Consider the following 13,812-nt stretch of genomic DNA (forward strand, 5'->3'; position numbering starts at 1 on the left):
GCGGGATCATTGTCTTTTTGCAGAAGCAGACATGAAGAAAATAGTGTGCACCCATTTTTTAACATATACATGACATGCACACAATGACGCATAAGCATAACTTTAGCTAACAATTATGTGTTGTGTAAAAAATGATTTGTGGTCATTAAATTAATGTTCATAAAAAAGCTGAAGCTTATAGTGTTTTGTAATTGGTGAACTAGGCATGCCAAATTAACCTTGGAAGAGCTTGAAGGCTGAAAGGTAAAAAAATAAGGTTCAGTATGATTAAACATGGCCAAAGAAGTTAGAAGCAGACATTATATAAACAGATTATTTAAAGATTCAAGGAGATTTTATTGTTGTTTCACATCACATGTGGTACATGAGGTGAAATAAAATTGTAATCTCACGGTCCAGTTTACACCCAAAAGAGCGATTTTAAAATAGATAAATATAAAGACAAAATAAAATAGATTACAAATACAAACATAACATATATAAAATGAATGCACAAAATATAAGGAGTAGGGAAGTAGCAGCAACATGAGTGGATGATTATGAATGGATATCAGTAACATGAAGTGATAAAAGTGTCTCAGTGTAAGTAACGTGAAAGTTTTGTTGTAAATAGTAATTGTCCTTGTAAAGCAAGGGTGTCAAACTCATTTTCACTGAGGGCCAATGAATTAACAAGCTAACAGAGCTCATAAACATTTGGACTCATATTTCTGCTTCAACAATATTAGAATGTAGCAGCTACAGATCACGGCTGCAGTGTCAAAGAAAAATAAATAAATAAATAAACCAGTCTGGCCAAATAATGTCTCCTTTTTTTAGCGAGGCACCAGTTAATTTCTGGTGATAAGCTCGGCACCACCCTGAACTCATTCATATCTCTTGAGATTCTGTCTTGGATTAAAGTGAAACATAACGTGAAGCATTGCTCTGTCATATATGGAGGCCCTAAGGGGATGAAAAAAAAAACATGCATTCATGAGTATTCACACATTTTTTTTCTGCATGTACAGCACACCAAAAAACTAAAATAATTTCTGTAATCACATACAAATTTAACTATACAAAAAAAGTTTTTGTATTACTGAGGTGCACCAGAAGGGTTACATATGAAAAAAATAAGCTTGGCTAACACTTAGCACGGTACACAAAGGGGTGGTAGAATGTTTTTTTTTTTTTGGCCTACCACTCCAAGCACTTAGCAAAAAACATAATGTTAAGTAGGTTAACATTATTTTAATAATGACAACAATAATCTGACTCACTGGCTCGGTTTTACCTTAGAGAGTCTGTAAATCCCCATACAGGATATTTGCTTATCTAAGCTAGCTCTAAAAACTCTGGTGTTATTTGCTCTGCAGTGTTTGCTGGTTTGTGTGGTTAGTGGTGTTTGTTAGCTCTTCTACTCACAGTATGAGCTGAAAGATGAACTGTGGAGAGCTGTGTTATCCGATTAGTGGGGTTAAAATCTTTATTCTCTTTTCTCCATGATGCTCGCCACTTCTACACATATTAAGCTGAAAATCTGCTGATACAGAAACATAGCCGATATTTTTTTTCTATCTGTAATATATGGTAATATAGGTAATGTAAATTTAAAAAAGACACATTTTACAAATTAAGCATGAACAGTACAGCGAGCTTGGATCCAGTAGATTTTCATTTGTGGCATTTTCAAAGCAGACTGCCCAATTTATGTGTTGTGTGTTTGTGTTGTTGAAATTAGCAACATGCCAATGCCTTTACAAACCTCAATTAATATAAACATGCACATCTGCTTGTAAATTATCTAAAAAATAATTGTGATAAAAAAATATCTGATCATAACATACAAGCTAAATGAATGTGCCTGATCTGTAGCCTAGGTTGCATTTAAAAATCAAAACCAATCAACAGACTTTATTATAAAAGCATCTAAAAGCTTTTTTTAAGAATTAAAACAGCACATTCACAGCATGTGACTTCAGTATCAAAAGTGCTCAATGCCAAAACTCAACTCAACACTCATGTATGAACACAAAACAGCCTCAAGAGAACACAAACATGGTGTATATATGGAGGCAGAGATGAATGCCTGAATTAATCAGCTGTTTAGGAGCAGAACAGAATATGTGACACTACCAAATCCAGTACATTCATCTGTTCATTCATCTGTGCTCTGATAGGAACATTGTTATGATTTTATTTATATATTCTCAGAAATGTTGCAATGTATGCATCCTTGTTTTATATTGAGTGCTGTCTTGTTTAAAATAATTGTGTTTAAAAAAAAACTTATTCCTATAGTATTTTTTGCACAATTTCAGACAAAAACTCAAATTATTTGATTGTAAAATGGAATGGCCTCAATTCAATTTAGATATACTTTTGTTGATATGCAATTAATAACAGCAGGTATTAATGTGAATTACATTTAGTGAACATCATGATAGTAGTTAAATAGAAACAGGAATACTTAATTTTGCCCATCTGTAATTATTAGAAGCAATACAAATTCAACACCTAGTAAAGGTATAGTTTGTTGCAGTTTTTTTTAGCACATTGTTTTAATTACACTATGGGGTTGAGCACAATGCAAGATCTCCCTATTAGTAATGTTTCATTTACAACTTTCCAACTGAATGGTTTCAGTTCGTTGGGAGAATGGCGGCGTTTTCTGTTCATCCCATATTTTCTGATGTTTTTATTGTGTACCACTGCAAACTCATTTCTGATATTTCTAATCATAACCAAGAGAGCTCTGCACTCTCCAATGTTCGTATTAATTGGTTTATTGGCTGTTGTGGATCTGCTTATGCCGATGATTTTTGTACCAAACATGCTGCTAATGTTTTTATTTGGCTGGAATCAGATTTCTCTTGTGGGCTGTTTAATGCAGATATTTTGGATTCAGTTTGTCGGCACTTTACAGTCTGGTTTATTGCTGTTGATGTGTTTGGATCGGTTCTTTGCTATATGCAGACCCCTTTCTTATCATAAACACATGCAAGCAGCCAATGTTCTTAAGTTCATTATTGCGCCATTAATCAGAAATGCGCTACTGAATATTGTTGTGGTTTCTTTGGCAGGAAGATTGAATTTTTGTATGAAAAATGAGATCGATCACTGTTTTTGTGAGCACATGGGATTGGTCCAACTGGCATGTGGAGATACATCTGTTAACAACATAGCAGGACTTACAACTGCCTTTCTTATACCAACTGTGGATTTTATGCTTATTGCTGTATCATATGTCATAATATTTACCTCTGTCATAAAATCCGGGAAATCCAGCTCAAAGGCTCTCAACACCTGTATTACACACATTATTGTGATCGCAGTTACTTTGGTTTTAGTCTTGACAGCTTTTTTGTCATACAGGACTAAAAATAATGTTTCTCCTTACAACCGTATTTTTATAAGCACTATGTATGTGCTTTTTCCAAGCTGTTTCAACCCAATTATTTATGGCGTGAGAACAAAAGAAATCAGACTGCAGTTTTTAAAAATCTTTAAAAGGGTGAAAATCTTAGCACAATAATTTAGTGATGTAAAAACTACTCATAATTATAATAGAAGTCTAAAGTGTGTCTCACAATAAAATGTATCTCACAATGTTTTTCATTTTTAGTTTTTAATAAAAAAAAACATGCATGATATTTTTGTCTCAAAAACCTTTAATGTAAAATATATATTAAATAAAAATGTTGTACTAAAAAGAAGATCATGAGATGAACAATACCTTGCAGGCAGTTAAAATCTCATGACAGTGTTAATTAAATGTTACCAGATAAAAAAAAAAACTATAATTTGTTATGTATAAACTGTTTATTTTAATTAATAATATTCTTAAGAATAAAATGCTCTCCAAAATTTCTTATTATAAAAACATCTTAAGATTTCATCAACAGGCTGAACTGAGGTGAAATATACACCAACTTCAGCCCTTTTTGCTTACTTACGCCTAAATCAGCAGCAAAACATTGTTTGATCCAGAGGTGGTGTAGAGGTGACAGTTACAGCAGTTTCTAAGGACATGGGAAAACTAGCAGAAGCAAATTAAACAGAAGACAGAAATTATTTAGGTTTAGCATAAATCTTTCTAGAGCTAACACAAATGCCTGTAACTACACTGTAAAAATTAAATAAATTGATAAAACTTAACATTTTAAGTTGGCTTCCTTTAGGTTCTATGAAATGTGTTTTGTAAGTTGACTAAGTTTCTGACTAACCTTTCCCATCCACTAAAACAATTAACTTGTGTCAAAGTAGTGCAAAGTAGTTGGCTTGGCCTCAACTAGGGTTAAGCTACAATTTGTAAATTTTGCCAACACAAATGATTTAGTTACACCAACTTTTAACAACTTAACTTAATAATGTTAATTGGAGCAATTAGTTTGCTGTAGTTTATGGTGCAATTCAATATTATTTGTTCAGCTGATTTAAAAATTGCATTAAGGAGAACAATTTTAGGTTTTGTTTTTCAATGTGTTTTTTTTAGTCCTGTACAAAATTGCAAGGCATTTGTAATTTTATTAACATCGTAACATACAAGCAAACTTTGTCAACGATCTCCATTTTATAGAATATCATGTGGTGTGACCATGAAGAAACTACTACTTTGGGACTTTTATTATGAAGCCAAATTAAAAACAGGAAGTTGCATAATTTACAAGTTTGCCAAGGATGCATGGAAGCAGCGAGCAACTCTTCTCAAATTTGTTGTTTTTTATTTAAGTTGGAATTTCTAAACATTTATTTATAAATCTGTGATTTTTTTTTTGAAACAACGCACTTTACAACAATTTTTCATAACAACTTGAAAATATTTTATTGTTTTGACCCAATAAAGTAATGAATCTTTGTTTACCAGTCAAAAAAAACAGTTTACACAATTAACAAGATAAGAGATAAAGGACAATAGAAGAGAGATCTATATTTTAACCAATTATTCAAGCTTTTTACTTGCTGCACCCAAAAAAATAAAATAAAATCAAACAAAAAAACATATCTATTCAAAATATCAATGTATTACTTTGTGTGTGTGGAAAATAAGGTACCTTTAGAGATTTATTTATTTGCAAAGGGTAAACATATAAATAAATGTTTAGAAATTCCATCTTAAATAAAAGACGAAAAATTTGAGATTTCATGCGTCCTTGGCAAACTGGTAAATGACGCAACTTCCTGTCTTTAAATTTGTTTCAACATAAAAGTCCCAAAGTATTAGTTTCTTCATGGTCCCACCACATGATTTTCTATAAAATGGAGATCATGGAGAGACAAAGTTTGCTTGTATGTTACGATGGAAACAAATCTAAAATTATTTGCAATTTTGTACAGGACTTAAAAACACTTTTAAAATCTTGCCAAATAGGGCAGAAAAAAAGAAAGATTTAGAGTAATGTGGTGAAAAAAGATGATGTCTCTGCACATTTGTGGATCCTGTAAAATACCTTTTACTTGCAGTTTTCAGTTTTGCTTGTCACAAAAAGAAAAAAAATACAAAAACTTTGTAAATTTTACTTTGACATTTATGCTAAAATTTACAAATGTATTTGACGACCAACAATTACAAAAAAACACCAAGTAGTGCGAATGTGAAATTTTATGTGAGTAACTAGACTGTACTAGATTATTCTTGTAGATAGTACTTAAATAAACTTAAGTCAAAACATTATTTTTTACAGTGTATGGTCAATACGGTTTTCTGTGTGTATGATTGGGTTTTAGATAGATGGTCTTGCAAGGGGAAGAGATCCCCCCTAAGAAAGGGACACAGCCAATTATGCCCTTTTGGATTCTCAGCTATAGATGACTCTGGCATAGTTAGAGACTGAGCTCTAAATATTCTGATGATTGGACCAACCCTTCTGCCATTTTGTTATTTACGAGGCCCTGGCACTGTCATATTTAATCAGCTATCTGAGAGCAAATACATAAATTTAAAAAAATGATTTTTTTAAGCTTGTAAATTGAAACATTAAAAAGCTCATAATTAAGAACACAGCACACGTGTAGAACTGCACTTCATTGCTAGTCTCTGAAAGCTCACTCAATAACCTGTAGGATTACATCACAGCCCCATGAGAAAAACAGTTGAGTGTATATAGAGACACAGACATATATCAGGCTTCAATCAGATGGGAAACAACACACAATAATTATATGTACATAGTTGTATAGACTGTACAAAACCAGTAATTTAATTTTTCTTTGCAGTATTATATCAGAAACAATGCTTCTATATTTTAATATGTAACATATTTGTGTAAGAAACTAATGATATATTAAAATTATTATATATTTATCCTATAAAATAGATGATGTAATGTCAAAATATTGAATTGTTATTAACATTTCCAAACAGGATTTTTTAAGTAATGAGTCTGTCTGTAATTACTTATGGCAGTAGTAAAGCATCTATTTACTGTAGTGAGCAGATATTTTTGACTGTATTATAACACTGTTACACTGAGCATCATGCAAGGTCTTACTCCAGAAAACAGTTCTTTTACAATATTTCAGCTGAATGGTTTCTATTCGTTGGGAGAATGGCGGCGCTTTCTGTTTATCCCATATTTGCTAATGTTTTTATTGTGTACCACTGCAAACTCTATATTGATATTTTTAATTATTTCTAGGAGGTCTCTGCACTCTCCGATGTTTGTATTAATTGGCGTCATGGCAGTTCTTGACCTGTGCATGCCAATGTTTGCTGTACCAAACATGCTGCTAAGCTTTTTATTTGACTGGAATCAGATTTCTCTTGTGGGCTGTTTAATGCAGATATTTTGGGTTCAATTTGTCGGTACATTTCAGTCTACTCTACTGATGTGGATGGCTCTGGATCGTTTTTTTGCTATTTGCAGACCACTTTCTTATCACAAACATATGCAAATAACCAACTTTATGAAATTTGTTATTGTGCCAGTGCTCAGAAATGGACTGATGAATATTGTGTTGATCTATTTGGCTGGAAAATTGCATTTTTGTTTGAAGAATGAAATCGATCACTGTTTTTGTGAGCACATGGGATTGGTCCAGCTGGCATGTCAAGATACAACTGTTAATAACATACTAGGACTTTCAGTTGCTTTATTAATTCCAACTGCTGATTTTATTTTTATTACTATATCTTACGCAATAATATTTACTTCTGTAATTAAATCAGGGAAGTCCAACTGGAAGGCTATTAACACCTGTGTCACTCATATAATCGTTCTCACATTCAGTTTAATATTTGTCTTGACAGCTTTTGTGTCATACAGGACTAGAAATTATGTTTCTCCCAATAGCCGTATTTTTATAAGTACAATGTATGTACTTTTCCCATGCTGTTTCAACCCTATTATTTATGGAGTGAGAACAAAAGAAATAAGACAACAGTTTTTAAAATTATTTAACAATGTGAAAGTTTTTTCACAGTAATCTAGAAATCTAGGGAAAAAAGCTACATACGTAAATATGCGTAATAACTACTACATGTGTCCTGCATTTTAGACTCTCCTCTTTGGATGGCAGGCCTTTTATATAGACAGATACACTGTATATGCTAGTGTATTTGTAATTTAAAAAATCTGATTTTTGAAGTGTTTTAACTTTATCTCTGTTACATTTATTTATCACCAACAGTAATAATACTCATATAAAGTTAACACTGTAGATGAACTGTTGCTGTTTTCCTCTTACCTGTTTTAAAGAGATTTATTCATGTTACTGGTTCTGCTTGTTAAATTATTTTGTTTTTAAATGACATTAACACAGATCAAACCCGTATTATTTGGTGTTATAAGTGGTAGTATTGTTATTATATTATTGCAGTACATTTGCTTTCCATTTTACAAAAAAAATATTAGAAAGTAACATTATTGAATTCTATATAGAAAATGCAAGACTGTGTAAATTCAATACCTTAGAAGTCAAGTCTTAAAAAAATTTAATATTCAGGGGCTGGGCAACACTGAAAAAAAAATTCAATGTTTCACATGTACAATATTTTTATTGTATATTTTTAAATATATTGTAATGTTAATTAAATAATAAATAAATATATAAAAACTTTACCGATCTAAGCATATTGCCCTGTTACATTATTAATACATTAAATAGCAAAGGAACAGATAGGAAATAGGAAGGGGGTGTGTACATAAATATGTACATATATTTACATTTTACATAAAAGTTCCTAGTTCTTGTGTGAAAAACTGGTTATTGTGTATTATTTGAGCCTCAGTTAGCTGGAACACTTTTGTGTTTAGCTTAACTTCTCTTAACCTGTCAGCTACTCGTACAAATATCTCACAACCCTGTTACATTTTGACTTAATGTCACTTTCTGTCACCAGGCAGTTGTCTTTCCTTTCTCAAACATATGTTTTTATCTTTAATATTTGTGTCTATGGTACAGAGGTAAGTGCTAGCAGCTGCACTGTGCTGTGTTAGCTTAGCAAGTGGGCTACACATCCAACACACACCAAATTTAGCCTGTTAACTAAGCTATAATGCTAAGTAACTTATCTTGATTCACAAATCAAATCTGTACTTTAACACAATTTGATAGTTTGTTACTTCTGAAGCAATGCAGGATAAGATGGCATGAAAGCAATGTGAACAAAGCTACCTCTGCCCTTGGTAACATTAAGCTAATATTTGAAGATAGTGTGACATGGGAGGATGGTATGAAAACACTGGATATTATCTTACCCAGGTTGCTAATCAACTGTTGCTGTAGTAATGTGTTTTTTTAATACTTTGCTAGATAGTGAAGAGTAACCATTTATTATACCTTGGGTGTATTGACAAATATCTTTCAATTATGATTACTTAACTGTAGCATCTATAATTACATAATCATTGTGTGAAACATTGTATTTTCTATGCCTTTATATAAAAGATTACATTGTATTTTATATGCATCTATATAGAAGATTAACCAATAATCACAATATATTCTTTACACATATAGTTAAACATTGCTTGATCAGGCATGTAACTAACACAGACTCTATTATATGACAAGCTAACCCACACGATACATATGGCATGTAACTAACACATAGGATCTATTGTATGGCGTACTAACCACGTGTTATTGACATATTAGCATATAACATATGGAATCTATTGTGTGACTTGTTTAGCTCACACTTAAGGCATCTCGGTCGCTGCATGACCCGAACTAACGGCCTTCAATCATCGACTGGTACACTCTGTATGAATTAAATTGCTACAGAGGAGGCTCTTGGACAGAGCGGCCTTCTCTGTGTGTGGGTGCCTCCCTGAAACCTGCAGCTGCTTCAAAGCGGGGGGGTGACGCGCACACACACAGATAAGGCCGCAATGTCCAATTCTGGAAGAACACAGTCAAGGCCAAACACTAGTGGTCCGGTCAGACACGTGAAACGGATTACTAACACGTGAAATTATGCATACTAACATGAGATGATTTTAGTAACGCCTCATCAGGAGGTTTCACGTCATTTGGGGTATAAACATGGAGTCAGATCAGAGGGGGGTCAGAACTTTTACTGGGACGGCTGTTAACTGTCTTGTATGTATTGGTTCTCCTGAATTCAGTAATATATACTTGATTTGCTTTCAACTTCACTCCACCTGTCTGTGACTCTCTCCATCAAAACGAACACGCAGGGAAGTTGTACCCCGGATGAGGGGTGGGGGTAACCCATCTTTCATTTTCTTTTTACAACAATAGTTAATATGGCTAGTTTTTAGTCTCTCCTTTTCTTAAGTGGCTCAACACTTTCATGAGCTTGAGCTGTCCATGTTTATCTTCCTTATAGAAATTATAACTTAACAGTTTTAAGGCTGAACTGAGTGACAATATTGTACATTCAGTGGATACCTTGCTATGTGTTTTTTAAATACTCTGCTAGATTAGTAGGTTAATATGGCTAGTTTTTAGTCTCTCTTTTCCTTAAGTGGCTCAATGCTCCTAATGTAATGCACAATATAACATGCTACATAGGCTGCTGCCACTAAACTGTGCACAGTATCTAACAAGGAGCCATTTGAGGCTAAACAATATGTGCACAATTGCTTATTGCGCTAAATTCTGTAGTAGAACGAAATTTGAGATTGAACATTTGTGCGAGTCTGCGGCGTGCTCCGGACACCCGCACCCCCACCGACCCCCACCGCTGCAGCTCGCCCACAATGGAAGCGCCACAGGCGGCAGGCGAGAAGGCAGAAACGGGGTAAGCGCGGGGGTATCCGAGCGAGGCTAGCGGCTAGCCCACACAAGCCAGCTATCCCCACCGTACTTTTGGCCAATGTACGCTCTCTGGACAATAAACTGGATCACATCCGCTTACTTCAGTCAACTCAGAAGACCGTGAGAGACTGTTGTGTTTATGTTTTCACCGAAACCTGGCTCAACAACAGCGTCCCGGACCACGCCGTTCAGCTGGAGCGGCTAACATGCTATCGGGCGGACTGCGCGCTAGCTGACGGAGGTAAGAGCCGCGGCGGCGGAATCTGTGTTTACATCAGCGATGCTTGGTGTCGGAACGTTGTTGTGGTCTGTAAACACTGCTCACCGGTAGTGGAACTGATGATTATCAAATGCCGTCCGTTCTATCTACCGAGAGATTTCTCCGCCGTGCTGATCGCTGCTGTTTACATCCCTCCGACCTCCAACAACAGCGTGAGGAGTGAAGCACTGAATGAACTGTACCAGTACATCAGTGAACAGCAGACAGCGCACCCAGATGCTTTTCTCATTCTGGCTGGAGATTTCAACCATGCAGACCCTAAGAGTGTGTTTTCTGGACTTTTTAAACACATAGACTTTCCAACCAGGGGAAACAACATATTGGACCAGGTCTTTACTACACACAGAGGAGCCTACCGAGCCTCCCCCCTCCCCCACCTGGGAGCCTCTGATCACCTCACCATTATGCTAATGCCAGCTTACAGACCACTGGTTAAAGTCACCAAACCAGTTCTTAAGCAGGTACGAGTATGGCCAGAGGGTTCCTCAGAGGCACTTCAGGACTGTTTCAGCACAACAGACTGGAATATTTTCAGAGAGGCTGCCACCCACAACAACTCCACAGACATTCAGGAGTACACAGAAACTGTCTCTGCCTACATCACCAAGTGCACTGATGATGTAACCGACCTCAAGACCGTCACTGTTCGAGCGAATCAGAAACCGTGGCTGACAGGAGAGGTCCACAAGCTCCTGAAGGCTAGAAATGCAGTCTTCAGAACAGGTGACCAGGCAGGCCTGAGGTCAGCCAGGGCCAACCTGTCCCGCGGGATCAGGAAAGCTAAGAGGCTGTACTCAAAGAAGATTTCCCAACACTTCAGTGACAGCAGAGACACACAGAACCTGTGGCAGGGTATCCAGTCTATCACAGGCTATTAACCACATCCACAGACCTGCGACAGTGACACATCTCTGCTGAACGACCTGAATGGGTTCTTCGCAAGGTTCGAGCCACTCAACAACACACCCGCCCAGAAATCCATCCTTCCTCCTGGTGACCAGGTGCTGACGCTGTCCCCAGACAGTGTGAGGAGAGCATTCAGCAGGATCAATGCTCGGAAAGCTCCTGGGCCTGACAACATTCCTGGCCGTGTGCTGAGAGACTGTGCCTGGGAACTCGCAGAGGTTTATACTGACATTTATAACACCTCTCTGAGTCAGGCGGTGGTTCCCACATGCTTCAAAGCCACCACCATCATCCCTGTCCCAAAGAAGGCATCGCCATGCTGTTTCAATGACTATCGTCCAGTTGCAGTCACCCCCATCCTCATGAAGTGCTTCGAACGACTAGTCATGCATCACATCAAGTCTTTGCTCCCCCCCTCCCTGGACCCCTACCAGTTTGCTTATCGGTCAAATCGCTCGACAGATGATGCCATCTCCACTGTTCTCCACTCAGCCCTCACACACCTAGACAAGAAGAACACCTACGTCAGAATGCTGTTTGTTGACTTCAGCTCAGCATTCAACACAATCGTCCCCCAACAGCTCATACACAAACTGGACAGTCTGGGGCTGAGCACTTCACTGTGCAACTGGCTGTTAGACTTCCTGACTGGAAGACCACAGGCAGTGCGGGTTGGCAGCAGCACATCCAGCATCACCACACTGAACACAGGGGCTCCCCAAGGATGTGTGCTGAGCCCCCTTCTGTTCACTCTGCTGACCCACGATTGCACACCAGCACACACCTCCAACCTCTTCGTCAAGTTTGCGGATGACACGACGGTGGTGGGTCTCATCAGCAACAACGATGAGTCACACTACAGGAGCGAGGTGAGCCGCCTGGCCTCCTGGTGCAAACACAACAATCTCTCTCTGAACACAGAGAAGACCAAGGAGATTGTTGTGGACTTCAGGAGAACTCACACACTGCACACCCCTCTGTTCATCAACGGAACTGCTGTGGAGAGGGTGAGCAGCACCAAGTTCCTGGGTGTGCACGTCACAGAGGACCTCTCCTGGAGCACCAACTCAGCGTCACTGGCCAGGAAGGCAAATCAGCGTCTCTACTTTCTCCGCAAGCTGAGAAGAGCTGGAGCCCCCACCCCCATCATGACCACCTTCTACAGAGGGGCCATCGAGAGCATACTGACCAGCTGTTTCACCGTGTGGTACGGGGCCTGCACAGCATCCTGCCGCAGGACCCTCCAGCGCATCGTGAGAGCAGCTGAGAAGATTGTTGGCACCTCTCTCCCCTCCCTTCAGGACTTGTACAGCTCCCGCCTCACACGGAAAGCCCTCCGTCTGGCAGGAGATCCCTCTCACCCACTACACAGCTTCTTCATCCTGCTGCCATCAGGGAGGAGACTGCGGAGTCTCGGGGCGAGGACCAGCAGACTGCGAGACAGCCCCATCCATCAGGCTGTGAGGATGCTGAACTCTCTTCCTGCTCTACCCCCCATCCCAATCCTGCCCCCAGCACACACTCACTCAGCATCCTGACCCCCCCACTAATAAAGTACTGAAACTCTGCACTACAATGCACAAAGTACTGGCCCCTTCCAAACGGACTTGCACTACACAACACCTGCACTACTGATATACTTGCACTGTCAATACGCACTTTAATTCCACTTAATTAAACTGTGAACTTTAAGGACTTACGCACCCATTCACTTTACCAGCCTTAAGCTATATACCATATACCGTATTTGCACTACTGTTATTTACCATTTTTACTGTCATTCCATCTCAATCACCATCAATATTGCACTATTGTCTTACGTATGTTTATTGTGTCTTGCTGTATTGAACATATAGTGTCTCCCACTCTTTTATATTATAATTATATATCTATTTTTACTTATTTACTTATATTTATATATCTATTCCTCCCCCACACCACTGCACCTTGTTTTTGTCTCATGTATGTCTATTTGTGTCCCTGCTGTATTGTACACATAGTGTCTCCCATTCTCCTTTATTATATCTATTATCTGTACTTGCTGTAAAATTGGGAAGGAGAGTAACGTAATTTCAATTCTCTGTATGTCCTGTACATATGCAGTATTGACAATAAAACTACTTGACTTGACTTGATAATTGGTGAATTTGTGTGTCCATCATTTTTCTCCCATGAGTAATTTGAGGATTTGTGCATCCATCTATACTCCACTACATTTTTCTGAAAGTCTTCTTTGAGTTAAAGGTTTAAATGCAGGTGTGCATTGGGAATTTTAATCTTCATTCATAACCTAAACCTAATTTGTATGATACTATATTTTAAATAATTAAAAATTATTTAAATCTAATCTTAAAAAATATATTTTTAGGTAAACATTTGTATGCATTATAACATAGAGTTACAAGAAAATGATCTTT

The 13,812-nt window shown here is 37.4% G+C and overlaps 2 protein-coding genes across 2 annotated transcripts; both read left to right on the forward strand.

The window, feature by feature from the left end:
- The first annotated feature begins 2,265 nt into the window (after positions 1-2,265).
- LOC103031028 (olfactory receptor 52K1-like) lies at positions 2,266-3,633 on the forward strand. Its single transcript, XM_007236793.3, has one exon. The coding sequence runs from the start codon at positions 2,555-2,557 to the stop codon at positions 3,515-3,517; it is 963 nt and encodes a 320-aa protein (XP_007236855.3). The 5' UTR covers positions 2,266-2,554; the 3' UTR covers positions 3,518-3,633.
- A 2,542-nt stretch (positions 3,634-6,175) lies between these two features.
- LOC103035286 (olfactory receptor 52K1-like) lies at positions 6,176-8,539 on the forward strand. The gene has a single exon (XM_015602307.3). The coding sequence runs from the start codon at positions 6,460-6,462 to the stop codon at positions 7,405-7,407; it is 948 nt and encodes a 315-aa protein (XP_015457793.3). The 5' UTR covers positions 6,176-6,459; the 3' UTR covers positions 7,408-8,539.
- The last annotated feature ends 5,273 nt before the right edge of the window (positions 8,540-13,812 follow it).

This window comes from Astyanax mexicanus, chromosome 18 (genome assembly GCF_023375975.1).
Source record: "Astyanax mexicanus isolate ESR-SI-001 chromosome 18, AstMex3_surface, whole genome shotgun sequence".
Classification (NCBI taxonomy): Eukaryota; Metazoa; Chordata; class Actinopteri; order Characiformes; family Acestrorhamphidae; genus Astyanax; species Astyanax mexicanus.